The sequence below is a fragment of the Mesoplodon bidens genome (genome assembly GCF_964165515.1).
Source record: "Mesoplodon bidens genome assembly, chromosome: 17".
NCBI classification, from domain to species: domain Eukaryota; kingdom Metazoa; phylum Chordata; class Mammalia; order Artiodactyla; family Ziphiidae; genus Mesoplodon; species Mesoplodon bidens.
Window position 1 is genome coordinate 9,161,518 of NC_138174.1, and position 27,528 is coordinate 9,189,045.

Consider the following 27,528-nt stretch of genomic DNA (forward strand, 5'->3'; position numbering starts at 1 on the left):
TTTAAGAATACCTAAGTGGGGCTTCCCTGGTGGCGCAGTGGTTGAGAGTCCGCCTGCCGATGCAGGGGACACGGGTTCGTGCCCCGGTCTGGGAAGATCCCACATGCCGCAGAGCGGCTGGGCCCGTGAGCCATGGCTGCTGAGCCTGCGCGTCCGGAGCCTGTGCTCTGCAGGGGGAGAGGCCACAACAGTGAGAGGCCCGCCTACCGCAAAAAAAAAAAAAAAAAAGAAAAAAAAAGAATACCTAAGTGGAAATGTTAAGTTGGCAGTTGTATATGTGGACTGGAGTTCAGAAAAGAGCTCTTGGTGGGGTAAAAAGTCTTTGGAGTAGCTTTAAGAAAGCTTAGGGCTTAAGCCTTGGAAGAAAAACACATAGACCAAAAAGTGAATCGAGGGGACAGAATTGAGCTCTGATGAATTGCTAATATGTAGAGGTTGGATACAGGAGAAAGAAAGGAGACAGTGGCCAGTAAGGTAGGAGAAAAATCAGGAAAAGGTAAAGTGTAGTAGAAATCAAAGGAAAAGAGTGTTTCAAGAAGGAAGCTGCTGTCAACTGTGTGTCATACTGCTCAGATCAATAAAATTAGGATTAGCAAAGTGTTCGTTTGATTTGGCAACTTGGAGGGCAGTGATGACTTTTAGTTGGTTATTACTGCATAACAAATCACCCCAAAACTTAATGGCTTAAAACAACCATCATTTATTAAGCTCCCAGTTCTACAGGGTGGCAGCTTGAGTTTGGTTTAGCTGGGTAGTTCTACTGATCTGGGTTAGCCTTAGCTGATTCACCTGTGCTTGCTCATATATCTACAGGTCTGTGGTCACCTGATGGTTTGTCTGGGGCTGGGTTCGTTCATGATGATCATGGCTGGGATAACTGGGGACTCTCTCTATACCTCTCATTTTCTAGTGGGATAACTTGTGTGCTTGTGCACTTGGTAGGAGCAGAGTTCCAAGAACAGTAAGTCAATAAACTCCAAAGCACAAGCACTTTTTAAGCTTGCCAGTGTCCCAGTGACCAAAGCAAGTCATAAGACCATCTCAGATTCAAGGGCTGGAAAAACACTCTTCTTGATGGGAGGAGCCACAAAATCACATTGCAAGGGTGTAGATACAGGGAAGAGAAAAATCTTGCGTCGTTTTTGAAGTCGGTCACACTGATTATGGCAAAAGCATTATTGCTGGTGATGGAGGATCCTGGAAACAAGATTGGATTAGTATGAAAAGCTAATGGGAAGTGAAGAAGTGCAGATTACTTTTTGAGAAGCTTGGCTATGAAGGTAATTTGAGAGAGAAGACGGTAGCTGGAAGGTATTTGTAGTCTAAGCAGGCATGTTGTACTTTCTCTCCCTTCCTGCCTGAATGGCTTCCGTCCACTCAAGAACAGAGTACTTATATTGAATACTGAGGGAAGGAGGATGCTGATGCTGAGGAAAGAGGAGATAACTAATGAAGTGAAAGTCTTTGAGAGACCTGTAGAGGATGGGATTCTGTGCACTTGTGAAGGGATTAGTTTTTGATGTGAGGAGGCTTACAAACTCTTTGGTAACATAAAGGAAGGAGGGAATAGGTGCAACTGTAGTAGATAGGCAAGTAGATTTAGTAATGGGAGACTGGGGAAGTTTCAGTTTGACAGAGCTTCTGTCTTCTCAATGAAGTAGAGGCAGTCTGCTGATAGTGGGGGGTTGTACAGGAATGTGTGCTTGGGGTTTGATGTGCATAGAGAAAGTACAGAATTTTATCCTGTCAATGAATGGGACATTGAGCTGACTACTAACTCCAAAATACCAATCTTTCAGTAAATGAGAGATATTATCATTATTTATATAAAAATACTACTTTAAAGGGATTTGACACAACACTTTGTGTTATTACTTAGAAACTGGTGCTAGTTGAGGAGTTCTAGGGCCTGAGGCTCTTTTTCTGTCTGAACCAGTTAGTTTAATACTACTCCTGTCTGTAATATTGATGGTCCTTAAAAAGAATGTAGGCAAGAGAGTAACCATATGTTTAACCTTTTATAAATAAACATTACTAAAAATATGAACAAAATGGGCCTGCTTTCTAAAAGGACTTCCTAAAGCATTAAAAATTACTTTGTATTACCAGAACATATAGTAATAACTATTAAATATACTTCATTTGAATTAATAAAGATAATTCAAGCTGAATGGTGAGTTTCCATTTATATGGAAAAAAGCTTTTTGTTATAATAGTTGGAAAATATGTAAATGTAGTCTTAAGGTTATATATTTAGGGGAGAATAACGTAATTTATTTTGTCTCTTTTCTTAGAACACACTCTCATTAGTTTTTTAGTTGTCTGTGGCCAAGAATAAACCCAACTTCTTATACTATGTAATGACTATGTACTGGAAGCGTTGTATTTATGGAGGGCACCATCTGCTGGTTATAAGAGGTACCAGTTCTGGGAAGCCTGCCTTTTGCAATTGTCAGACTCTTCACAAAATCTTGTTTTCCTTCTAATTCCACCTTCCTTCTAATTCCACCTTAAACCTGCAGTAAAGTCCCAGGAGGAAAAACAGCTTTTCATAAACGTGGCCAAGTAGAGATTCTAGTATTGGCTTGATTTGATTTCTGTGTCTCTGAACATGTCACATATTGGATTTTTAAGAAAAATCATCATGAAAATGGCAGATACCTGTCTTTATTCCCAGATCAATTAAAAAATGACTATTGCTATTGCTCTTACCCTTGCTCTTTAATCCAGTGAATGCTTTGTTCTTTTTTTCCATTCATTGAAAGGATCTTAAATATTTTTACTGCAGTCTTGATTAGTTTCATCTTGTGAACATTTATTTACATCTGGTAGTGTCAGAGGGAAGAATGATGATTTCATTGTTTTTTTTTTTTCTTTCTAGGATTGTTAGTATGATTTTTAAAATTACTGATGTTTCTTTTAATTAATGATCCTTTTCTTTGAACTTATTCAGTGGTTGTGTAAACTGTTTAGTATTAGAATATTTTGTGTTTTACTTATTCATTCCAGACCCCAAAATATAAATATTTATAACAATGCATATAATGATATTTGAAATTAATATATACATATATATACTACATACATTTATATGCTATGTATAAATGGATTCTGACACAGGTCAGTTTTATATAAATAATTTTTTAAGTTATCATTTTCTCATTTTCAATTTATCTGCTCTACCATAATATATATTATTGAAATTCCACAAAGATGAATGTCAAAAAATTTCTTTGACACTATTTAACCTCAGAGGAGCAGCTGTATATTAATGTATCTTTTCCCTTTGACTTCAGATAACAATTGAAGATCCTATTTCTTTCCTGTAACCTTCCGTTCTTCTTCTGCATTGCTCCCCTTCTTCTCTCTCTTTCTCCTTTCCTTTTTTCTCTTACCTTATAATTTGGTGTTCATTCCTGTTATTCTCCAGAAAGTTCTTAAAGAGATCAACTTATCAAGTCCAAGGGAGTATTTGCTGAGGTTATTTTGTGCCAGTGATGTGTATTTCTAAAGTAACTAGCCCTATATACCGCCTCTTCATCTTCATTTTTTTTCTAGTTTTAAAAAAACCCAATATTTTTCTGTCTTTCTTGACCCTCTTTTCTTTCCTGATTCCCTTCCCCCCCATCAATATAGATATTTCTCAAAGTTCAAAGTTCAGTCTTGGTATCTCAGCTCACCCTACACATTTTTTTTTTTTATTGATCTTGTAATTGACTTTTCTCTAGAACTTTAGTGCTACATCTCCAGTTGCCTTGTATTCCAAACTTAAGTTTTCCAAAGGCTTGATCTCTCTCTGGTTTTCCCTACCTGTGCTATAATGAGGGCATATATTGTATGTGTTTTGCTTACCATTGTATTCCTAGTGCCTAGAGTGCTATATCACACCAAGTAAAATCTCGGTAAATACTTAAGTAATTGACTTTCCAGGAACAAAGGCTTTGAAGCTTGTAATCATCTTCTACTTCTCTCAAATAATCATTCATGGTCTTTGCATCAGTTTTCTTATTTTCCAGTCATTGCCTGCACTCTGTACGTTATTAGTTCTTACCTGGAACTTCATAGCAATTTCCTAACTGGTTTTAGTGTATTTGATTTCTCCTCTGTCTAATCTGTACTTCCTATTGGAGCCACCATCTCTTAAAATAGTTCTGGTCATTGATTCAGCAAGTATTTCCTGAGCACTTACTTTGTTCTAGGCTCTGTAAGGATGCCTAAAATGATATATACTCTCTCTGTCTTAAGGAGCTTACAGTCTAGTAGGAGAAACAGACATAGAAATAAATTTACTAAATATGATGTGATAAATGCTAATTATGATATGGTCTGAGTTTGCCTAGCTGTAGGGAAAGGAGCCTAGCTCTGCCTGGAGAGGTCAGGGGAAGTTTAAACATAGACTTGAGAATTTAATGTACATGGAGTTTGCTTAGTAGAGAGAGGCCAGTAAGTATATCTTACTTACTCTTTCCTCCTTACTCTGAGGAAACAGCCTGTGTATATCCACAGATGTATTTCAAACCTCTGCTTACAATACTATTGTTTATAAAACTGAAGTACAAACTGAGTAACCTGCTTCTCTGTTGGCTCTATCTTTTCCTTCTTAGCTCTCTTTACTTCCTTCCACTTTTTCCTTCTGTCATGGTTTTAGACCAGTAACAAATTCTGAACTTCTCTGAGATTTATTCAAATTGTTTTCTCTGTCCTTTTTGTTCTGTATATTATTATTTCATCCCCATCTACGTATGGAAGTGGGTTTTCTTTCAATCTTTTTTTTCCCCAAGCTCGTTTTTTATTTCTGTTGATAACTTCAGAATTTATTGTGATTTAATTATTTAGGGGGGATGTCTATTTCCTTTGTAGATTTTGAGATCTGTCTTAACTCATTTTGCTCTCTAGTCACTGCTAAGAAGTCATGCAAGTAATAGGCACTTGATAAAGTTTTGACTATATGGATCAGTGTATTCTACAAAGGCACCATGTCTACATTATTTAGCTGCGGACTGTGGTCACAGTCGTATATCTGTTGTCATGGAAGATGAACAGCTTTTGCTTCTGTTGAGGTAAGGCAGAGAGACTTTCTTCTATTCCAGGTTCTGTGGAAAACTGGGAATCCTGTCACGTTTATATTTACCTTCCTGTGGAATGATTTGTTGCATTTGCTGAATATCTTCTTTGGTTGAAGGAACACGGCTGCGGGGTTGATTCTTGCTTTTCCTAATCTGAGGTCATGAAGTTGTTCTCCTACATTATATTCTAAAAGCTTTTACATTTGCTTCAACATTTAGGTCATTAATCGACCTGGAATTCATTTTGTATATGGTGTGAGATAATGGGTACAATGTCATTTTTTTCCCATAGAGATATGAAAGTGTCTCAGAACTTAAAAATTTTTAAACAACTTTATTGAGGAGTAATTTACATACCATAAAATTTACTGAGATGTGCAATCATCACCATAATCGAATTTTAGAACATTTTTATCAGTCCAGTAAGATCTCTCATGCCAATTTATAATTAATCTGTCACTGGATTCTTTTTGTTTGTTTGTTTTTTATTTTTGGATTCTTTTTAAGCTTTCATCTTGAGCTCTCTGCAGTATCCAGTACTTTTGGCCACTTCCTTTTTTGAAACTTGGTGTGCTCCTTCCTTTCTTTTTTCTTTTTTTTTTTTTTTTGCGGTACGCGGGCCTCTCACTGCTGTGGCCTCTCCCGTTGTGGAGCACAGGCTCCGGACACTCAGGCTTAGCGGCCATGGCTCACGGGCCCAGCCGCTCCGCGGCATGTGGGATCTTCCCGGACCGGGGCACGAACCTGTGTCCCCTGCATCGGCAGGCGGACTCTCAACCAGTGCGCCACCAGGGAAGCCCCGCTCCTTCCTTTCTGACAGGGCTTCCTTCTGGGTCCTCACGCCACCTCTTTGATCATTCTCAGATTGTTTTGCAAGCTCTTTTTCCTCTTCCCATTTCAAAGATGGGTCTTCTCTCATCTCTTCCTTGGCCTATCACTCTTGTCATTTTATAAAAACGTTCCTGAATGCTGTCATGTGCCCCTGGTTTTATCTATCAGTGAGGATTTCCAAATCTGTCTCTAGCTCAGACATTTCTCTGGAGATCTAACTGCCCACTGGCCATTTCTTTCTTTTCTTTTCTTCTTCTTCTTCTTCTTCCTCCTCTCCCCCCTCCTCCTTTCTTCATTTTTTCCCCTCACGTCTTTCTTCAGCTTTATTGAAGTAAAATTGATACACAGAAAAACCTGCACATAGTTAATGTATGCAACTTGGACATACACATAATTTGGACATACAGCCGTATGCATAATATGTATATGCCTATGGTACTGTTACCACAGTCAAGATAATAAACACAGCCATCACTTCTAAAAGTTTCCTTGTGTCCTTTTGCCGTTTTTGGGGGGTGGGGAAGGGGTAAGGAGACTTAACATGAGATCTACCCTCTTAACAAATTTTTTTTTTTAGAGTCTTTTTTTTTTGCTTTATAACAAATTTAATCAGTTATACATATACATATGTTTCCATATCCCCTCCCTTTTGCGTCTCCCTCCCACCCTCCCTATCCCACCCCTCCAGGCGGTCACAAAGCACCGAGCTGATCTCCCTGTGCTATGCGGCTGCTTCCCACTAGCTATCTACCTTACGTTTGGTAGTGTATATATGTCCATGCCGCTCTTTCACTTTGTCACAGCTTACCCTTCCCCCTCCCCATATCCTCAAGTCCATTCTCTAGTAGGTCTGTGTCTTTATTCCTGTCTTATCCCTATGTTCTTCATGACATTTTTTTTTCTTAAATTCCATATATATGTGTTAGCATACAGTATTTGTCTTTCTCTTTCTGACTTACTTCACTCTGTATGACAGACTCTAGGTCTATCCACCTCATTACAAATAGCTCAATTTCATTTCTTTTTATGGCTGAGTAATATTCCATTGTATATATGTGCCACATCTTCTTTATCCATTCATCTGTCGATGGACAATTAGTTTGCTTCCATGTCCTGGTTAACATGAGATCTACCCTCTTAACAAATTTTTAAGTGCATAATACCGTCTTGTTAACTATAGGTGCTGTGTTGTACAGCACATCTCTAGATCTGAATCATCTTGCATAACTGTAACTTTATATCTGTTGAATAACAACTTCCCATTTCCCCCTCTTCGCATCCCCTGGCAACCACTATTCTATTTTCTGCTTGTATAAGTTTGCCTATTTTAGATACTTCATGTAAATGGAATCATGCAGTATTTGTCCTGTGTCTGACTTAATTCACTCAGCATGTCTTCCAGGTCCATCCATGTTGTTGCAAATAGTAGGATTTTCTTTGTTTTTAAAGGCTGAATAATATTCTATTGTATGTATACACCACTTTTTCTTTATTCATTCATCTGTTGAACATTTAGGTTGTTTCCATATTTTGGCTATTGTGAATAATGCTGCAGTGAACATGGGTGTGCTGTTATCTCTTAGAGATCCTGATTTCTATTCTTTTGGATATATAACCAGGATTAGGATTGGTGGATCATATAATAGTTCTATTTTTAAGTTTTCAAGGAACCTCCATACTATTTTTCCATGGTGGTTGCATCATTTTACATTCCCACCAACAATGTACAAGGGTTCCCATTTCTCCACATCCTTGCCAAAACTTTTTTTATCTTTTGTTCGTGGGTTTTTTTGGCTATCCTAACAGGTGTGAAGTGATACCTCATTGTGGTTTTGATTTGCTTTTCTCAGTGGTGAAAAATGGAAAACTTTTCCTCTTAGATCAGGAACAGGACAAGGATATCCACTCTTGCCACTTCTGTTCACTATAGTACTAGCAGCCCTAGCCAGAGCAAGTAGGCAAGAAAAAGAAATACAGTCATCCCTCGGTATCTGTCAGGGATTGGTTCCAGGATCCCCCTTGGATGCCAAAATCCAAGGATGCTTAATTCCCTTGTATAAAATGGTGTAGTATTTGCATATAACCAGATTTTCCCATATGTTTTAAATCATCTCTAGATTACTTATAATACCTAATACAGCATAAATTCAACATAAATAGTTGCCTGTATGTGGCAAATTCAAATTTTGCCATTTGGAACTTTCTGGAATGTTTTTGGGAATATTTTAAGTCTGCGGTTGGTTGACTGTGAGGATGTGGAACTCGTGTATGAAGGGCTGACTATAAAGGGCATGCATGTTGGAAAGGAGGAAGTAAAATTTAATGTTTGCAGATAATATGATCTTATATGTAGAAAATTCTAAAGACCCTATTACAACTCTTAGAACTAATAAACAAATTCAGTAAAGTTGCAGGATACAAAATGAACAAATCAGTTACATTTCTATGTGCTAACAATGAACTATATGAAAAAGAAATTTACAAAGCAGTCCCTTCATAATAGCATCAAAAAGAACAAATTACTTAGAAATTACAAGGAGGTAAAAGACTTACATACTGGAAACTACAGTACATTGGTGAAAGAAATAAAAGAAGACAGATAAATGGAAAGACATCCAGTGTTTATGGATTGGAAGACTTAATATTGTTAAAATATTAAGCAACTAATTTTGTTTTCTCCTATTCTCACTGATGTGCCATGCCACTGTATTCATATATTACATTTCACGTTGTGTGGGTCTGTTTCTGGGCTAATATTTCCCATTGATCTTTTTCTGCTCCAATAGCACACCATCTAAATTACTTTAGCTTTCTAAAGGGATTTGATATCTGGTAGAAAAGTCCATGTTTTTCTTAAGTATTCAATATCTTGCTATTCTTGGCGTTTTGAATTTACATGTCATGTAAATTTACGAGTTTAAAAAATTAAACTTGTCATCTTTCTTTAAATATCAAGACCTGGGCTTGATTGGGACTGTAGTGACTCCATAATCAGTGTGGGAAGATTTGCTGTCTTTATAATATTTGAGACTTCTGTGAACAAGATATCTCTTTATTTATTTAAATTTTCTTTAACTTCTACCAATAAAGCTTTATGATTTTTCTCTGTAAAACACATCTTTTGTTAGATTAATTCCTGTGTAGTTTATGCATTTCAATGTGAATAGTGTTTTTAAAGTCTTTGGTTGCTATTATATAAATATAATTGATTGTTTTGCATTTAAAATCTTTTTATTTTGAAATAATTATGGACATAAAGTTGCAAAAATACTACCTAGAGTCTCATGAACCCTTCATCCATCTTCTGCCAGTGGTGACATCTTATGTAACTTGTAGCACAATATCAAATTAGGAAATTAACATTAGCATGGTATTGTTGATTAGATTCCAGACCTTAGTTTTCTCACTTTTTTGCATGCTTGCTCGCTCTTGCTCTTGCTCTTGCTCTCGCTATTTCTCTCCCTGTATGTGTATGTGTAGTTCTGTGTAGTTTGATCCCGTGTATAGATTCATTTCACCACCACTACAGTCAACATACAGAACTGTAAAGGAATTCCCTTGTGCTACTTGTCATGCTCATCCATGCTCCCTGGCAACCACTAATCTATCCTCAATGTCCATAGTTTTGTCATTTTTGAGGATGTTAAATAAATGGGAGCATAGCAGTATATAACCTTTTGAGATTGGCTCTTTCAGTAATAAGTTATTGCATTTATCAATAAAACAGTTTTTTTTTATTGCCAAGTAGTATTTCATTATGCAGATCTATCAGTTTGTTTAACCATTCACCCATTGATGGGCATTTTGATTACTTCTAGTTTTAAGGTATATGAGCAAAGCTGCTATAAACATTCTTGTACAGATTTGTTTGAATAGAAGCTTTCATTTCTCTGGTATAAATGCCCAAGAGTACATTTTCTGGTTTGTATGGTAAATACATGTTTAGTTTTATGAAAAACTGCCAGACTGTTTTTAAGTATGGCTGTACTATTTTACATTTCTACCAGCAATGTGTGATAGATCCATTTTCTTTGCTTCCTTGCCTATGTTTGATATTATCACTATTTTTAATTTTAGCCATTCTAATAGTATATAATGATATTTCATTGTGGTTTTAATTTGCATTTCCCTAATGATTAATGATGTTGAATATCTTTTCATGTGCTTATTTGCTATCTGTATATCCTATTCAGATGTCCGTTCATGTCTTTTGCCCATCCTGTAATTGGGTTGTTTGGTTTTTTATAGTATCCTTTTGAGAGTTCTAGATATAAGTCCTTTGTCATATATGTATTTTCAATATTTTTTCCCATTCCGTAGTTTATCTTTTCATTCTCAACGGTTTTTCACAGAGTAAAAGATTTTAATTTTTGAAGTCCAATATATCAATTTTTAATTTTATGGATCTTGCTTTTGGTGTCATTTCTAAAAACTCTTTGCCTGGCTTCAGTACTGAAGATTTTCTTCTCTGTTTTTTTTTCTAAAAGTTTTTTTGTTTGCTTTACAGTTTATATTTAAGTTCATGATCTATTTAAAATTTTTGTATAAAAGTATGAGGGGACTTCCCTGGTGGTGCAGTGGTTGAGAGTCCACCTGCTGATGCAGGGAACGCGGGTTTGTGCCCCAGTCCGGGAAGATCCCACATGCCACGGAGCGGCTGGGCCCATGAGCCATGGCCACTGAGCCTGCACATCCGGAGCCTGTGCTCCGCAACGGGAGAGGCCACAACAGTGAGAGGCCCACGTACTGCCAAAAAAAAAAAAAAGTATGAGGTATTTAGGTCGTTTTTTTATTTTGTTTTTTTAGTCTTTACATTCAGTTGCTCCAGCATTGTATGTGGAAAAGTCTATTATTGCTCCATTCAGTTGTTTTTGCATCTTTGTAAAAAAAAATCAGTTGGACGTGCTTGTGTGGATCTCTTTCTGGGTTGTCTGTTCTGTTCCATTGATCTGTGTGTCTGTTCTTCTGCCAAATTCACATTGTCTTGTTTACTCTGGCTATATAGGAAATTTTAAAGTTTGGTGGAATGAGTTCCTCCCACTTCATTTTAAAATTAGCTCACCTCTTCTGGTTCCTTTGTCTTTCTAGGTAAACTTTAGAATAAGCTTGTCTCTATGAAAAATCTTGCTGGGATGTTGTTAGAATCCCTAAATCTATAGATCAATCTGGGGAAGAATCTTGAGTCTTTCAGTCCATGAACGTAGTATATATCCCCATTGATTTAGATCTTCTGTGGTTTTTTTTCATCAGTGGTTTGTAATTTTCAGCATACCAGTCCTGTATATGTTTTGTTAGGTTTGCACTAAAACGTTTTATTAATGGGGGGGGTAGTGATTGAAAGTAGTATTGTGCTTTTAACTTTGGTTTCTGTTTCTTGGGAGTATATAGAAATAAAATTGATTTTTTATGTTGATCTTTATATCCTGTAATCTTTTCTTAAAATTTTATTTATTTATTTTTGACTGTGTTGGGTCTTCATTGCTGTGCATGGGCTTTCTCTAGTTGCAGCGAGCGGGGGCTACTCTTTGTTGCGATGCGTGGGCTTCTCATTGTGGTGGCTTCTCTTGTTGCAGAGCACAGGCTCTAGGTGCGCGGGCTTCAGTAGTTGTGGCGCATGGGCTCAGTAGTTGTGGCTTGCAGGCTCTAGAGCGCAGGCTCAGTAGTTGTGGCGCACGGGCTTAGTTACTCTGCAACATGTGGGATCTTCCCAGACCAGGGCTTGAACCCGTGTCCCCTGCATTGACAGGTGGATTCTTAACCACTGTGCCGCCAGGGAAGTCCAATATATCCTGTAATCTTGATGAACTAGTGTTTGTTTTTTAAGATTCCCCTGGAATCGTCTGTATAGACAGTCACGTCATTTGGAAGTAAGGATGATTTTAGTTCTCCCTTTACAATCTGTATGCCTTTATTTTCTTTTCCTTGCCATGTTGTGCTGGCTAGGGCTTCCAGTATTATGTTGAATAAGAGTGGTGACAGCAGACATCCTTGTCTTGTTTCTGATTTTGAGAGGAATTATTCAGTCTTTTGTCGTGAAGTATTTTGTTAGCTATAGGTCATTGACGTTTGCATATTGATTTTTCTACTCTACAACCTTGTTAAACTCAATTTTATTAATTCTGATGTTTTATCTATAAATCTTCGGAGTTTCTGAGTACATAATCATGTAATCTGCAAGTAATGACTGTTTTGTTCCTTACTTTGTATCTTTATACTTGATACCTTTTTCTTCCTGTGTTGACTAGCATCTCTATTACAGTGTGAAATAGAAGTCATGATAGCAGATATGTTTTTACGGGTCCTGAAAACAAGTAAAACACTTTCAAAAGGTCATCAATAAATGTGATTTATGCTGTAGGGTGTTTATAGCACCCTACATTTCTCAGATAAAGGAAACTTTCATATAAATTTTAGTTTGTTGAGCTTTTTCTTCTATTTTGTTCTATAGTCAAGAATTGATGTTGAATTTTTATCATTGTCTCTTCGTTTTTGACATTATCACATGGTTTTTCTTTTTTAATCTGTTAATATGGTGAATTCAACGTTGCATTCCTTGGATTAAACCCAGTCTTTTATAGGTAGCTACATTTGGTTTCTCCATATTTTATTTAAAAATACTGTATCTGTAAACACAGAAAAGATTGGTCTGTGATTTGTTTTCCTTTCTCTTATGTTTTTCATTGGGTTTTAGTATCATGGTTATGCTAGTTAGTTACATAAAATTAGTTGGGAAGGATTCCCTTGTTTTCTAGTCCTTGGAAATACTTATATGACATTGGAATTATTTCTTCCTCAGTTATTTGGTAGAACTCATTAGTAAAGTCATGTAGCCTTGGGTATTTGTCCTTGTGGAAAGATTTATTGATTATTGATTTTCTTTCTTAGTGGCATTTTTTCTTCTTGAGTAAATTTTGGTAAGGTATAGATTTTCTCCAGTTTGTCTAAATTTTTAAATGTTTTTATGTCCAAAATTGTAAGACGGGCCTGTGATTTTTTTACTTTGTTGATCTTATGCTTTTTTTTTTTCTTTACCCCTGATTCATTGATTCTTAGAAAGCACTTTAAATTTTTAAATGTTTGGAGATTTTCTTTTTTGTTGTTGAAGTATAGCATAATTCAGAAAAGTGTAAAAGTTATAAATGGCTAGCTCTGTAACTTTATACAAAGTGAAAACAATAGTGTGGCCCACATCCAGATATATAAGTAGAACATTACTTGTACCCAAGAAATATTCTCTTACTCCTCTTTCAGTTACATCTCCCACCAAAGGAATTCACTATTCTGACTTTTAACATCATCGGCTAGGTTTCCTTATTTTTGAATTCTTCTGGAAATGTAGTCATATTTTATGTATAGTGTTTTATATCTGGCTTCTTTCACCTAACTTTCTTTGTAATGTTAATCCATATTGTGTGAAGCAGTAGCTTATTCACTCTCATAACTGTGTTGTATTTCATTGTATGACTATACTACAATATATCTTCATTCCACTGTTGATAGGTATTTTTGTTTTCTGTTTTGACTAGTATGAATGGTATTGCTATGAACATTTTTATGTCTTGTAGTGGACACAGGTATGTGTTTCTGTTGAGTAAATACCAAGGAGTGTATCTTGGGGCCTACTTATTTATGCTTGTTAATTTATGTTTAGCTTAAGTGCTTTATTTTGTTTAGTGTTTGCATCCTTTTTTCCATCCTTTTACTTTCAGTATCTCGTATCATTATTTTAAAATTTTTTTGTAAGCTCTATATTGAAGTTTAAAAATCTTGATCTTTTAATGTGATCATGTATACCATATATACCATATTATAATATACTGATATATGTTAAATATTGTTCTAAGTACTATATATAGTAACTTATTATACATTTCAAGTTTTGTCTGGCTCTTTGTCCTTATTTCACTGTATTCCTAAAACTTATATTCCTTGGATGTAAACTTCAGCTTTGCAATTATATTCTTTAACCACATTGCAGGTGACATTTTGCTGTCTTCTGGTTTATATTGTTGCTAGTGAGAAGTCACTATTAGTTTAAATATTGTTCCTTTGAAGGTAATATGTCTGCTATAAGGTTTTGTTTGTTTTTTGGGAATTATTATTTTGAACTTAATTCTGTTTGGCTTCTTGAATTTGTGAATTGGTATTTATGATATTCACCTCTTAGAGGCCTCTTCCTTATTCCTCTTCTTCTGGTACTCCCATGAATCATAAGTTAAACTATTTTACTTTTTCTTTTGTGTATTGCATTTTTGTGTTTCTCAGCTCTGTATTTTTGGATAATTTCTTTGGACATCTTTTGTAGTTCATTAAGTCTCATAGCTTTTCTTAATCTGCTAATAAACTCATCCATTAAGTTTTTACTTTCAATTTTTTGTATTTTTTCATTTTTAGCAGGTCTTTTTTGTTCATATCTTTTAATTTACTGTATAATTTTTTTATTCCTTGTAGATTTTTAAACTTATCTTTTATTTCTTTAAAATTATAAATGCATTTGACCCTTGAACCAATGGAGGTTAGGAGTGCTGACCCCCGCCCCGCAACCACAGTTCAAAATCCATGTATAACTTTATACTTGACCATTTGTATTCACTGTTACAAACATCCACGATTCAACCAACCATAGACTGTGTAGTATTGTAGTATTTATTGAAAAAGCTCTGTGTATAAGTGGACCCATGCAGTTCAAACCGATGTTGTTCAAGGGCTACTATACAGTTGTATAGTAGTTTTATAATCCATTTGATGATTGTAATATTTGAAGTTTTGGGGGGTCTGGTATTTCTGCTAGTTCTTGCTCATTGTGCCTTGCTTGCTTAGATGCTTCGTTATTTTTGACTTGATAACGCTTATTGTCCTAGAAACATCATATGGGGATTATTTGAAGTGTAGCATGAAGGTGCCCTCCTTTAGGAGGGCTTGAATGTACTTATATTAGGTGCTTGGGGGTGCTACCAGTTGGGGGTCACTGAGTTCTTGTGTTGAGGTTCTCTGGACTACGTAGGCAGTGTGAACCTCAGCAAATGTGTAGGCTTATGGCCAAAACTAATTAGCTGTTCCTCCCTTGTATCTGCTATTACTTTGCTCTGCTTAATACCAAGGCAGCCTTCTCTGCTGTCCCTTGTGGGTGGTAATGGCAGCATGGGCACATGTTGACTTGGTTTAATTCTCTCCTTTGCAGGTATTATCTTTTTTGGGTTGGGGTAGTATTCTACATTAATGTCAGGAGGGTCTCTGATGTTCTTCCTTGACAGAGCTCTGTCCTTCTTTTTCCGTAAGATCACCAAAACTGAACTCTAGATTTGTCAGGGTTGGCAGATGCCTTCAGGGTGTAAGTGGATATAAAGTTCCATTTAGTTCTCTGGGTTCCTGAATTCCCTTAGATTTTGGCCCAAGTAATTTGTGGTGCTATTAAAATGCTGTGTGTATTTTATATATATGTAAATAAGTAAATAAATAAATAAAGTCACTTACAGTTTTTTTGTTGGAAGGTCAGTGCAAATAACCTAGCTTGCCGCTAATGGAAATGAAAGTAAAAATAAAATTTTAAAAATTGGGGAAATATTCAGTAAAATGATTTTCATTAATTAGGTAAGTGAATTATTATAAATTAGGAAGTAGTTATAATTTTTTGTAGGGAGAGGTTCCTTTTAATGTTTATTATGAATGTTGTTGATACTTATTTTTTGGTTTGCATCTAATAGTTTTCTCGTTTTAGGGGTAAAGATATTTCCATCATGGCTCATTCAAAGACAAGGACCAATGATGGAAAAATTACCTATCCTCCTGGTGTCAAGGAAATCTCAGATAAAATATCTAAAGAGGAAATGGTGAGACGGTTAAAGGTGAGTAAAATTGGGTTATGTCCTTTGGACATCCGTTTAGGATAAGCAGAGTTGGGGGAGGACACCTGTGGAAATCACATAGAGCTGTATCTTGTTAGGGCAACTTCAAGCAAATCAAAGCAGAAAATGTCTCATGGCCAAAACTAATTAGCTCTAATTAGGAGCTAAGAGAGTGGAGTAGATAAAGAACTTCAGGGATTCCTTAGCTATTGTTAATGGGAGCGCAATTAGAAAGGTGAAGCTTAGATTTTCTAGGGTGTCTATACTTGGGTATAAAGAACAAATCCACAATACGCTTATACTCATTATTATCTGTAGAAAGTTGTCTCCTTCTCCTATATCTCATTTATTTTATAAAAGCAGCCGTTTTAATTTGAGAAAAGAAATTTTAATTCTACTGAATAGTAAGGCTGTATTTTACTTTCTTGTATTTTGAAAGTAGGTTAAAGAGCTTTACTTTTAGCTCTCTGCTTCTGATGTGCAGCAGTGAGTCAAGACTGATGGTGAACTTCCATTCGTGAGGCAGTCACTGTATGGTTAGACTCTCTTCATATTTGTTTGAATAATATTTCATCTTTGGCTTCAAGGTAGTGATAGTCTCCGTGATTAAAATGGTTAAAAGAGCAGAGTGGCCAAGAAGATTGTTAAGCTGATTAGTTCAGATGGTCTTTATTTTTGAGCATTTTTTTCAGTTCAATGTTGTATCTACCTAGACATGTTGCTTGTTATATTAGTAGTATCAATATTTACCTGTATTTCAAGTGTAAAAGATTTGCCTTAATTAATCATTGAAGGCCCAGGAGCCTTGAAGTACTACTTTATTGTTGCATGGTTTATTTATTAGAGTAAAAAGACCCTAATACTATTATAAGTTTCACATAAAGTCTTAGTATTATATCCTGTGCATAAAGTATTAGAATGTCAGATATAAGGTGTTTATTATTCAAAGCAAAAGACATCTTTGAGCAGATTAAATTTACCAATATGTGGATATTTTATCTAGTTGGGAATTGTGTATATTTTATTAAAAACGGTAAAGCTACAGGGCTTCCCTGGTGGTGCAGTGGTTGAGAGTCCGCCTGCCGATGCAGGGGACACGGGTTCGTGCCCTGGTCCGGAAAGGTCCCACATGCCGTGGAGCGGCTGGACCCGTGAGCCATGGCCGCTGAGCCTGCACGTCCAGAGCCTGTGCTCCGCAATGGGAGAGGCCACAGCAGTGAGAGGCCCGCGTACCGCAAAAAAAAAAAAAAAATGGTTAAGCTACAAACTTTAGATATGACATTTTTCATTTCTGTGTATTTAGATTTTCTTGACCTATTAAGTTTTTAGAGAAAGAATACATTTATTTCCTCAGATTTGTTTATATTTCAGCAATGATATCCTTATTGTTTGCTAAGAAATTAACATTAAACACAGACAGAGACTATACTTACAGGCTTTTAGCATTTAGTGTCTTTTATGGATGTTATTTTCTCAGACATCTTTTTTAATTTAGAGGACTCATATATGAGTTATTCGTGAGTTTTATAACACCATTTGCGTTGGTCACAGTATTGAGGAATTCCCATTATCTAGCCCTTGAATAAACTTTATTGATAGTTTTGGTGGAATGATTTCCACAGTGCTCACATTTAGTGCTTGTAGTAAGCTTTCATTATTTTGTAGACATTTCTGCTCAGCAGTAATCTGGTTACTTTTCTTCTTCTTTTTTTTTTTCCTGATTTACACTTACCACTGTTTTTAGCAACCGTCTTGGAGAAATATAGGAAGGATTTAATGTGGAATGATGGTAATTTTTGATATGTACAAGTACAGGTATAAGTTTTTATAAGTTATAAAAACTTGTTAATATGTAAAGTGTCATTGTTTATGTAATTTCTAGAATTTCTTATAACATTTTATTCAAAATATATTGAATCTCTCACTCTTGTGAAGCGATTCCAGGGAAAGAAAGAGTTCCTTGCATATAGCTCTTTTTTTGTCTTTTTTCATAATACATCAAAGCCATCAAAGCATATATCTTAAAAGTAATAAAATTAAAAAGTTAGGAGAGTAGCCCTGGACATTGTACCCTTAAACTAATTGTAGTGTCAGACTGGAAAGATTAGTCTACTGATGGTTCTGGCCCCTGGTGTAGTAGAACTGAGGGTCTTCTCTGTGAGGAACACTGTTACCCACAGCTGCTCTGAGAATTCAGTAATACATTGGACAATTCATTACTCAGAAGTCTAACTCTACAGCAGAGTGGAAATCCATGCAGTTATGTCTCAAAGACCAAGTCCAGCCCTACTTGTTGATTAGTATTTGTAGCGCCACCTAGTGGATGCCAGGTGGTCACCTTTGTATTAGAGTTGTGTTTAAATGTCCCTGACGAGTTCAGCAATTTTGTCAAGTCTTGTGTGAAGTAGGAATAGTACAGACTGAGGCTTCCTTGTGACTGCTGATACTAATATTAGAGAAAGCTCTTTACAGAATTCAAACTATATGATTTTTCACCATTATTGTTTCCATCCCACTTCTTTTATGTAAATGTTTGCTTTCTTCTGCTCACTCCATACATGCCATTGAGTCCTACTAATGAATTGTCCATGTCATATTCTCTTTAACTATGGTACAAGAAATATTTAATTGGATGTTACAGTAGTTGGTAGCTCTTTAATGTTCAGGGATTCATCTTTGTCATCCCTTCTTGAATCTGTTTATATATTCTTTTTTAGCTCAGTGTTGTAAAAGTGAGACTAGAAGTACTATGTTAAGCTACTTTTAAACGTTTAAAATCTGGTTAGCAGGTGTGATGGGTAAATGAAAAGTATTTTATTTAGTCTTTTAAAGAAAAGTTGTATTTACCCTATAGTTCAGAAAGGTCTTGTTCTCTCAGATACTTTTAGGGGAAACATGAAAGTGTATTTATTGGAAGTTAACCTTTGTAATTAATATGGTTTTTATTTCAAATGAATATATTTTTACATGGAGGATTTCATTATTTGATTATTTTGTTTTTATATAGATGGTTGTGAAAACTTTCATGGATATGGACCAGGACTCTGAAGAAGAAAAGGAGCTCTATTTAAACCTAGCTTTACATCTTGCTTCAGATTTTTTCCTCAAGCATCCTGATAAAGATGTTCGATTACTGGTAGCCTGCTGCCTTGCTGATATTTTTAGGATTTATGCTCCTGAAGCTCCTTACACATCCCCTGATAAATTAAAGGCAAGTACTGATTAAAAGAACTGCCAAGATTGACTGATACTTTATCTTTCTGACTAAAATGGGAATTAAAGTATTTAGATTATTTCTTTAGATTCTTTGACATTAGCTGCAGCAGTGTTTTGTTAAACTATTGTACTTCTGTTTTCTGTAGAATTTCCTCCCCCCATTGGTATTTAATTTTGTAAAACAATTTCTGATCTTCAGAATAAGAAGTTGATTAGTAAAGTGTTTTCTATACTTTTTTTTTTTTTTTTTGGCCATGCCACACAGCTTATGGGATCTGAGTTCCCTGACCAGGGACTGAACCTCAGCCACAGTTCTTAACCACTGGCCTGCTAGGGAATTCCCTATACTTTTTATATTATGTCATCATTAGTGGTATTTCACTATCAGTTGGGGACACTTGCTTTTCCTTTTTAAAAATTCATATTGAAGACCATGTTCATTATTTAAAACACAGTATCTAGTGTAAGTCTGAATTTATAATAATATGAATCCTAATTCACTTAATGTAAGGTGTGATGTGAATTGTTTTGAAGAAAATACAATTAACAAAATTTTAATGAAAGGTAGAAAGCACACTTAGTACTTGGTTATTGTAGTTGTAAGTAAAGGCATGTGAATGAAATAATTTTTAAAAGATGAGAAAAGAAGAATAGCATGATTAATCCAGTGGGTAGAAAGCATGAAAATAAGTAGAGCTGTGCAAAAATTTATTGAATGAGGCAAGTTAGAAGAAAATTAGAAAAGCAAAGAATAATTAAAGATAATTGTGGAAACTGTTGGTTGGGAAATGAGTCCTTAGGAAGATTACCCAGTATGGAACAAAAGGCAATTTAGGTTTATTTCATTTAACAAATATTGATGTTAGTTATATGTCAGGAACTGGGTTTACCTTGGTGAAAAACAACCCAGACTTGGTTCTTGAACTTAGGGAGTTGCTTCTTAAAAACTGGAGTGAGGAACCTGCTCATTTGATCAAGTCAGCCAAGATTCCAGTAAGGAATGCCCAAAACTGCTGTGGACGTGCTTGTTTCATATATCTTAGGATGGGGGAGGTAGGGGATAATATTTGTCATTTAAAAGTAAAATTGAATTGTAAGGTTTGAGAATGGTTAGAGAGTTAAAGTAGATAATATGAGCTGGCCTGTGGCGTTGTGTACCCAGGTGTATATCTTGATTTCTAATTGTGAACCTTTAATTTGAGGTACTTAATTGGTTTAAGGAGTAATAGTATTTGGTTGACTGTGGGCTGTGGCTCTTCCTCACTAGGTGTTTTGTTGGCATTCTCATGAAGAGGGAAGTCTAACTTAAGAGTGCTGCTACATGATTTCTTCTACCTCTCTTGTGGATTTCTCAGTTTGCATTATCAGTGATCTGTCTCAAGGCTTTGGGGTAATTTCCTCCCAAAAGAATAGCTACAAATCTTTTCTATTAATAATAGGACAAAAAAAAAATAATAGGACAGTTTTTGAGAAGAATATTGAAGAGATATGATTAAATTAGAGTTTTTAGAATCTAACCTAAAATTTTTAAGTATTTTATTTTTTCTGGTCAGTTTTTTTTTTAATTTAATTTAATTTATTTATTTGTATACAGCAGATTCTCATTAGTTACCATTTTATACATATCAATGTATATATGTCAATCTCAATTTTCCAATTCATCCCCCCACCCCTCTTCCCCCCACCCGCTTTCTCCCTCTGGTCAATTTTTTTGGCTCATACTTTAAATGCCACTTTTTCCTTTTATTGGGGTAGTATTAAAAATTATTTGAGGGTGTTTCTGAATACTTATAGAATAGTTTTCACTCTATTTTGGTTAGTATCAAGTTTGTATTTTTCTTTGTCTACAGTAGTAATAATAGAAAATTGTGACACTTTGATCCTTACCTTTCTACTGTCAGTTATTGTCATCAGAAAACCCTTTTTATATACCCAGCTTCATGTTTAGGTCAGTGCTTGTTAGAGAGATGATCAATGAATATTGTCTTTCCATCTCCAGGTAGAGTCAGTACAGCAGTTGTTCTCTCTTAGTCAAACCAGAAAGGGTTCCTTCATGTAGGACATATTTTATACAGTACTACTAACAAAGTAACTGTTTCTTTTTTTAAAGTAACCATTTTTGAAGGATGTACTTGTGATAGTATTTTTCTTGAAAAGCTACTCAGTAATCTGCATAATCTGTTTCTTCCCTTTTAAGAAATGCTTGTTTATCATTTTACTTGTAAGGGAAACATTTTTTTCTTTTTTCTTTTTGATTGATTAGCATGCTTCCTTTGTAGAATTAGCTTTAATAATTTTAACCTTTTCCAAATTTTTCAAAAACTATTGTCATAAAAATTTGACTCAAAGTGATATTGAACTTATCTTTACCCAGGTATAAAGGGGTGTGCAGTAAAAAACCAAAAGCAAGAGATGGGGATTGATTGATAAATGGTAGGGAAAAACAAGTAGTTACAATGACAAGGTAGGAAGCTTGACGAGTTAACTTCTGTGGGTCTTTTTAAAATTTCGGAGCTTCTGCAATCTATTGTCTTCTCACTTGGTGATTTTACTTTGGAATTTCAAGTTTCCTAAACCATGTTCCTGCTATATAATTACCATATATAGTGCTGTTCCAGCAAACCTGATCAGTTCAGCTCTCAGTCATTGCAAGCTGTTTGTTTTAATGACAGCATAAATTTTAGTTTACTCCATTTTCAGGTCTGTTTTTTTTAACCTACAGTAAGGTGTTTTTCTTTCTCTACTTCAAGATCATAGTAAATGATTTACCATTTTCCTTTAAAGGGCAGTAAGATATTTGGTGTTTTCATGATGATGCACATTTAAAAAATTCCAGCCAAGTAGAATTTTTTTAAACTGGTTCTTTACAATTTATCATGATAGATACACATGAGTGCTGAATTATCTTTAGGAATTTAGTGGATATTTTCATAATCTAAACAAAACTGTCTTTTTTTTTTTAAAGGATATATTTATGTTTATAACAAGGCAGTTGAAGGGGCTAGAGGATACAAAGAGCCCACAGTTCAATAGGTATTTTTATTTACTTGAGGTAAGCAATATATTCTATCTTGAGATGACATTTTAAACTGAGTTTTGTGCTTGTATATTTTTACTGATTAAAATTTTACCCTTTTCCTTTTTTATGTCTTATTTTTAGAACATTGCTTGGGTCAAGTCATATAACATATGCTTTGAGTTGGAAGACAGCAATGAAATTTTTACCCAATTATACAGAACATTATTTTCAGTTATAAAGTAAGTTTACTTTACAAAGGATATAATCTTTTTTTAAATGTAAAGAATTTTTAACTTACAGGTTAATTTTTAACTTACAGCGAAAGAGAGGCATGGACATATATACTGTACCAAACGTAAGGTAGATAGATAGTGGGAAGCAGCCGCATAGCACAGGGAGATCAGCTCCGTGCTTTGTGACCGCCTGGAGGGGTGGGATAGGGAGGGTGGGAGGGAGGGAGACGCAAGAGGGAAGGGATGTGGGAACAGATGTATATGTATGACTGATTCAGTTTGTTATAAAGCAGAAACTAATAAAAAAAAAACCACTTAAAAAAAAAAGAAATGAAGTTGAATTATTTGTAGTGAGGGGAATGGACCTAGAGTCTGTCATACAGAGTGAAGTAGGTCAGAAAGAGAAAAACAAATACTGTATGCTAACACATATATATGGAATCTAAAATAAATAAATATAAATGGTACTGCTGAACCTAGCTGCAGGGCAGGATTAAAGAGGTAGACATAGAAAATGGACTTGAGGACAGGTGTGGGAGGACGAAGCTGGGGCGAAATGAGAGTAGCATCGACATATAGACACTACCAAATGTAAAATAGACAGCTAGTAGGAAGCAGCCGCATAGCACAGGGAGATCAGCTCGGTGCTTTGTGATGACCTAGAGGGGTGGGATAGGGAGGATGGGAGGGAGGCTCAAGAGGGAGGGGATATGGGGACATGTATATGCATATGGCTGATTCGCTCTGTTGTACAACAGAAACTAACACAGTATCGTGAAGCAATTATACTCCAATAAAGATCTATTTAAAAAAAAAGAATTTTTAACTTACAGGTGAATCTGCATAAACTGTGTTTACTATGATGAATATTGGAAGGCTAATAAGAGTTATAACTTAAGAACTCATTAACATGATTTTTATAGATGTTTTGACAATGAATACAATTTAATTCTGTACTGTAGAGAATAATATAAGAGTGGCATAAGGTAATCTATAGCCAATATAAAAATATTTTTTGGATTTTGTTATTTTCTTTTATTTAAATCACATACTACTGACTCCTTAATTCATGTGAATAGTTGAGTTCTTTGTGTATTCCTTAAATTTACTAGAATTAGCCTCCGCAAAGTAGTTTGATTTTCTGAATTTAAGGCAAAACTAAAGTTACATTTGATTTAATTACTTTTGATTGTGAGACTGGTAAAAATTAGGAAAAAGTAATCCTGGAAATGTAATTTAAAAAATATTTTGGATGATGTTGTAAGATTTGGAAGAGAGGGAAGCTTTAAATGAATATGTAGAATTTGATTTAATTAATGCCCGAGTATCATTTTAAAATACAGTGCAATGTTCTATGTTATGATTAAATCTTATAAATTTCAGATATACTTTAAATGAAATATCAATTTTGAATTTCAGCAATGGCCACAATCAGAAAGTTCATATGCATATGGTGGATCTCATGAGTTCTATTATTTGTGAAGGTGATACAGTATCTCAGGAGCTTTTGGATACAGTTTTGGTAAATCTGGTACCTGCCCATAAGGTAAGTAACAATATATATTGAAATATATCAAAAGCCTCTTAATATTAGGGTCCAGAATTTGCTTATGTTTAAAATGCAATTTATCCTGCTTTATAGTTTTGGAGACTTTTATTGATTAATATTAATGAACATCACTTGTGTTTAACAAAACATGATACACTTATTAGTCACTAATTAAATGAAGAGATAACAGATTTAGTACATGTGATAAAATATCTGTAATAACTCAGTTTTGTATAGGATTATGTTTCAAGGAACACATTAATAGCTACTTTGATGCTATTATATAACTTTATATGTTGGGAGATACATAACCAAATAGGCCTTAGGTAAAAGACAGTGATAGTGTAGATGGCGGGGAGGGGTGAAATTAAAAGGGAAGTCTTGGGCTTCCCTGGTGGCACAGTGGTTGAGAGTCCGCCTGCTGATGCAGGGGACACGGGTTCGTGCCCCGGTCTGGGAAGATCCCACATGCCGCAGAGCGGCTAGGCCCGTGAGCCATGGCCGCTCAGCCTGCGCGTCCAGAGCCTGTGCTCTGCAGCAGGAGAGGCCACAACAGTGAGAGGCCCGCGTACCGCAAAAAAAAAAAAAAAAAAAGGGGAAGTTTTTGCTAACTTGGAGAAAAGGATATAGTGATGACACAAGTATTTCTTGCCTGGGTGATATTAATCAAGTTGTGTGTGTGTTGTGTGTGTTTTTGTGTGTTTCATTCTTTGAAAATGAGTAACACTTTAGTAAGCAGTTGGAAGTATGGTTCTGTGATTCACCAGTATAAAGGTCTCTGCAAAATTAAGACCTTTCTGGAAAGATATAACTTAAATTTATAGCTACACAGCATTCACAGAAATAATGCTTCATTAAAAATGACCTCATAATGTAAAATTTCCAAACTTTTAAGAAGTCCATCAATACTGAAAATCAGACACTAAGTAAAAATTCAGATAATATATTTATTAGATAAAAATATTAAATACCTTTAAAAGGATTAAAGATAACAATTTTATGTTTTAATCTCTAGAAGCATAAGAGTTAAAAAGTATGATAGCTAGACGTATGAAAGGAGAAGAAGGTACAGTTAGGAAAAAAACGTAGAAATGAAAAATGTTCATAGAAATCAAAATATTTTTTGGATTATAAAAGACATTTAGAGAACTAGGAGATCTGAGGAAATTGTACAGATACAGTGAGATAAAGTTAAGGAAAACATAAACGATAGAATGAAAAGGTCCAGTATATTTAAAAGTGATGCAGAACACCGAGTAAGAATGGAGAAGAGATGATATTCAAGTAGATATTTGCTTAAAATTTTCTAGAACTGATGAAAAGCGTAAATTTATGAGTTAGGTAACAGAAGTGTCATGAACAGAAAAAATAAAAATAAATCCCGGTGTAGGCGTATCCTGGAGAATTTGTAGAATGACAAAATAGAAATAATCTATAAAGCATCCAGAGGGAAAAGACATAGCCCTTAACAAGGAATAAACATTAAACTGATTGCTGACTTCTCAGTAGCAAGGATAGATGCCAGAACATAATGGACCTATATTTCCAAAGTACTGAGATAAAATAACTGTATATGCATGCACACAGTTGCTATCCAATTTGAGTGAAATTAAGACATTAAATATACAACTTGTCAATAGATCCTTCCTGAAAGAACTACTATTTGAGTACTTTAGAATAATGGAAATTGAACTTGAAAGAAGTGAAATGTAAGAAGTATTGGTGAACAATGAAATGCTCTAAGTAAGAACTGACATATAAAACAAAAACAGTAGCAATAATAATTATAATGATTAATTAAAGGGATTTTAACAAAATGGTCCTAAACCACTGGATAAAAATAACATGTAAGATTATATGGCCTAATAGAGTCAAGGAGTGATATGATCTTGCTGATGATCAGGAGTATAGAGCTATTGATTTACTTTGAACTTTATTATTTTTTTAAAATTAATTAATTTATTTTTGGCTGCATTGGGTCTTCATTGCTGTGTGCAGCCTTTCTCTAGTTGCAGTGAATGGGGGCTACTCTTCATTGCAGTGCGTGGGCTTCTCATTGTGGTGGCTTCTCTTGTTGCAGAGCATGGGCTCTAGGTGCGCGGTCTTCAGTAGTTGTAGCATGCGGGCTCAGTAGTTGTGGCTCACGGGCTCTAGAGCGCAGGCTCAGTAGTTGTGACACATGGGCTTAGTTGCTCCGTGGCATGTGGGAGCTTCCCAGACCAGGGCTCGAACCCATGTCCCCTGCATTGGCAGGCGGATTCTTAACCACTGCGCCACCAAGCAAGTCCCCGACAGGTGGGTTATTAACTGCTATGCCATCAGGGAAGCCCTATTTTGAACTTTAAATGAAGTATTCATGTTAAAATTTTAAGGATTACAATACAAGGAAGAATTACAATAAATGTAAATGGCCCAAATTTACTACTTCAGGTTGTCAGATTAGATTAAAAATAATCCACTGGTCATTGTTAATAAGAGATAACAAAAATACTGTCACAAAAAGGTTGTCACTAAAAGGATGGAAAAAAGATTTGCCATGCCAGACACATACTAACTGAAGGAAAACTGAAGTAACTTGTATTGATTTTCGATGTTATAGTCTTTACCAGGTAAAGAAGGGAGTTATACAATGATAAGTTTTAGTTCTCAGGAAGATGCCTAAACTTGTATTCACATAGGCTCAAAATATATAAAGCATACATTGAAAGAATTATAAGGAGAAACAAACTCACAATTTGGTGGGCCATTTTAATACATTTCCATTTGATTATAAGTCAAATAGACCAACAGTTCTTGAGGATTTTAAAACACAAAACTAACAAGCCTCTAGCACTCATAATTAATCTGTCAAAAGAGTAAATCATGATGGCAGTTATAAGAAATTTAGAAATGATAATTAAAATGATACATATTAAAACCTGTGGGATTCAACTTAAATGTTTTAATCTAACTTTATAGTTAAAGTGTCCAGTTCAAGAAATTATAAAAGTATCATTAGAATATATAGTCTGTACAAGAAAGTAAACCATGAAGAACAGAAATGAATGAAATAGAAAACACAGTGACATTTCAGAAAAACCTAAAGTTGGTAATTCGAAAAGTATATTAAATAGGCATGCCCTTGGCAGTTTGAATCAGAAAAAGGGAGATGGTATTAATATATAGTTTTAGAATGAAATGAGGAACAGCGGGCATTAAAAAGATCAAAAAACAATTCCATGAACAGTATTTTTTTTTTTTTTTTTTGCAATACGCGGGCCTCTCCCGCTGCGGAGCACAGGCTCCGGACGCGCAGGCCCAGCAGCCATGGCCCACGGGCCCAGCCACTCCTCAGCACGTGGGATCCCCTCAGACCGGGGCACGAACCCACGTCCCCTGCATCGGCAGGTGGACTCCCAACCACTGCGCCACCAGGGAAGCCCCATGAACAGTATTTTATGCTAACATATTTGGAGTTGGACAAAACAAATTTCTAGAAAATAAAACTTGCCAATTTTTCTCAAGAGAGAAAATCTTGAATAACCTTTAACCAATAAAAGAAATTTAATTGGTTTTAAAAACTATATCTATAAAACAAACAAAAATCTTTCCTCCTAAACAACGATGACAGTAATAATAGCAACAGCAGCAGAACTCAAACCAAGCATGAAGGAATTTAAACACATCACCAGGAGATTTCTATTAATCATTTAAGTGCCATATAATCCTGATATTCAGCAACCTTTTTAAGATTATAGAAGAGGAAGGCATGCTCCACAATTCACATTAT

At 35.3% G+C, this 27,528-nt stretch overlaps 1 protein-coding gene across 6 annotated transcripts in view; it reads left to right on the forward strand.

The window, feature by feature from the left end:
• Positions 1-27,528, forward strand: part of PDS5B (PDS5 cohesin associated factor B) — a 200,465-nt gene that overhangs the window by 61,339 nt on the left and 111,598 nt on the right. For all 6 annotated transcript variants that reach the window (XM_081214717.1, XM_081214719.1, XM_081214722.1 and 3 more), the window contains exons 2-6: positions 15,616-15,742; positions 18,750-18,953; positions 21,924-22,010; positions 22,119-22,216; positions 23,630-23,756. In XM_081214717.1, the coding sequence (XP_081070843.1) occupies positions 15,635-15,742; positions 18,750-18,953; positions 21,924-22,010; positions 22,119-22,216; positions 23,630-23,756 (624 nt within the window). In that variant the 5' untranslated portion in view covers positions 15,616-15,634. The remainder of the gene's footprint in view (positions 1-15,615; positions 15,743-18,749; positions 18,954-21,923; positions 22,011-22,118; positions 22,217-23,629; positions 23,757-27,528) is intronic.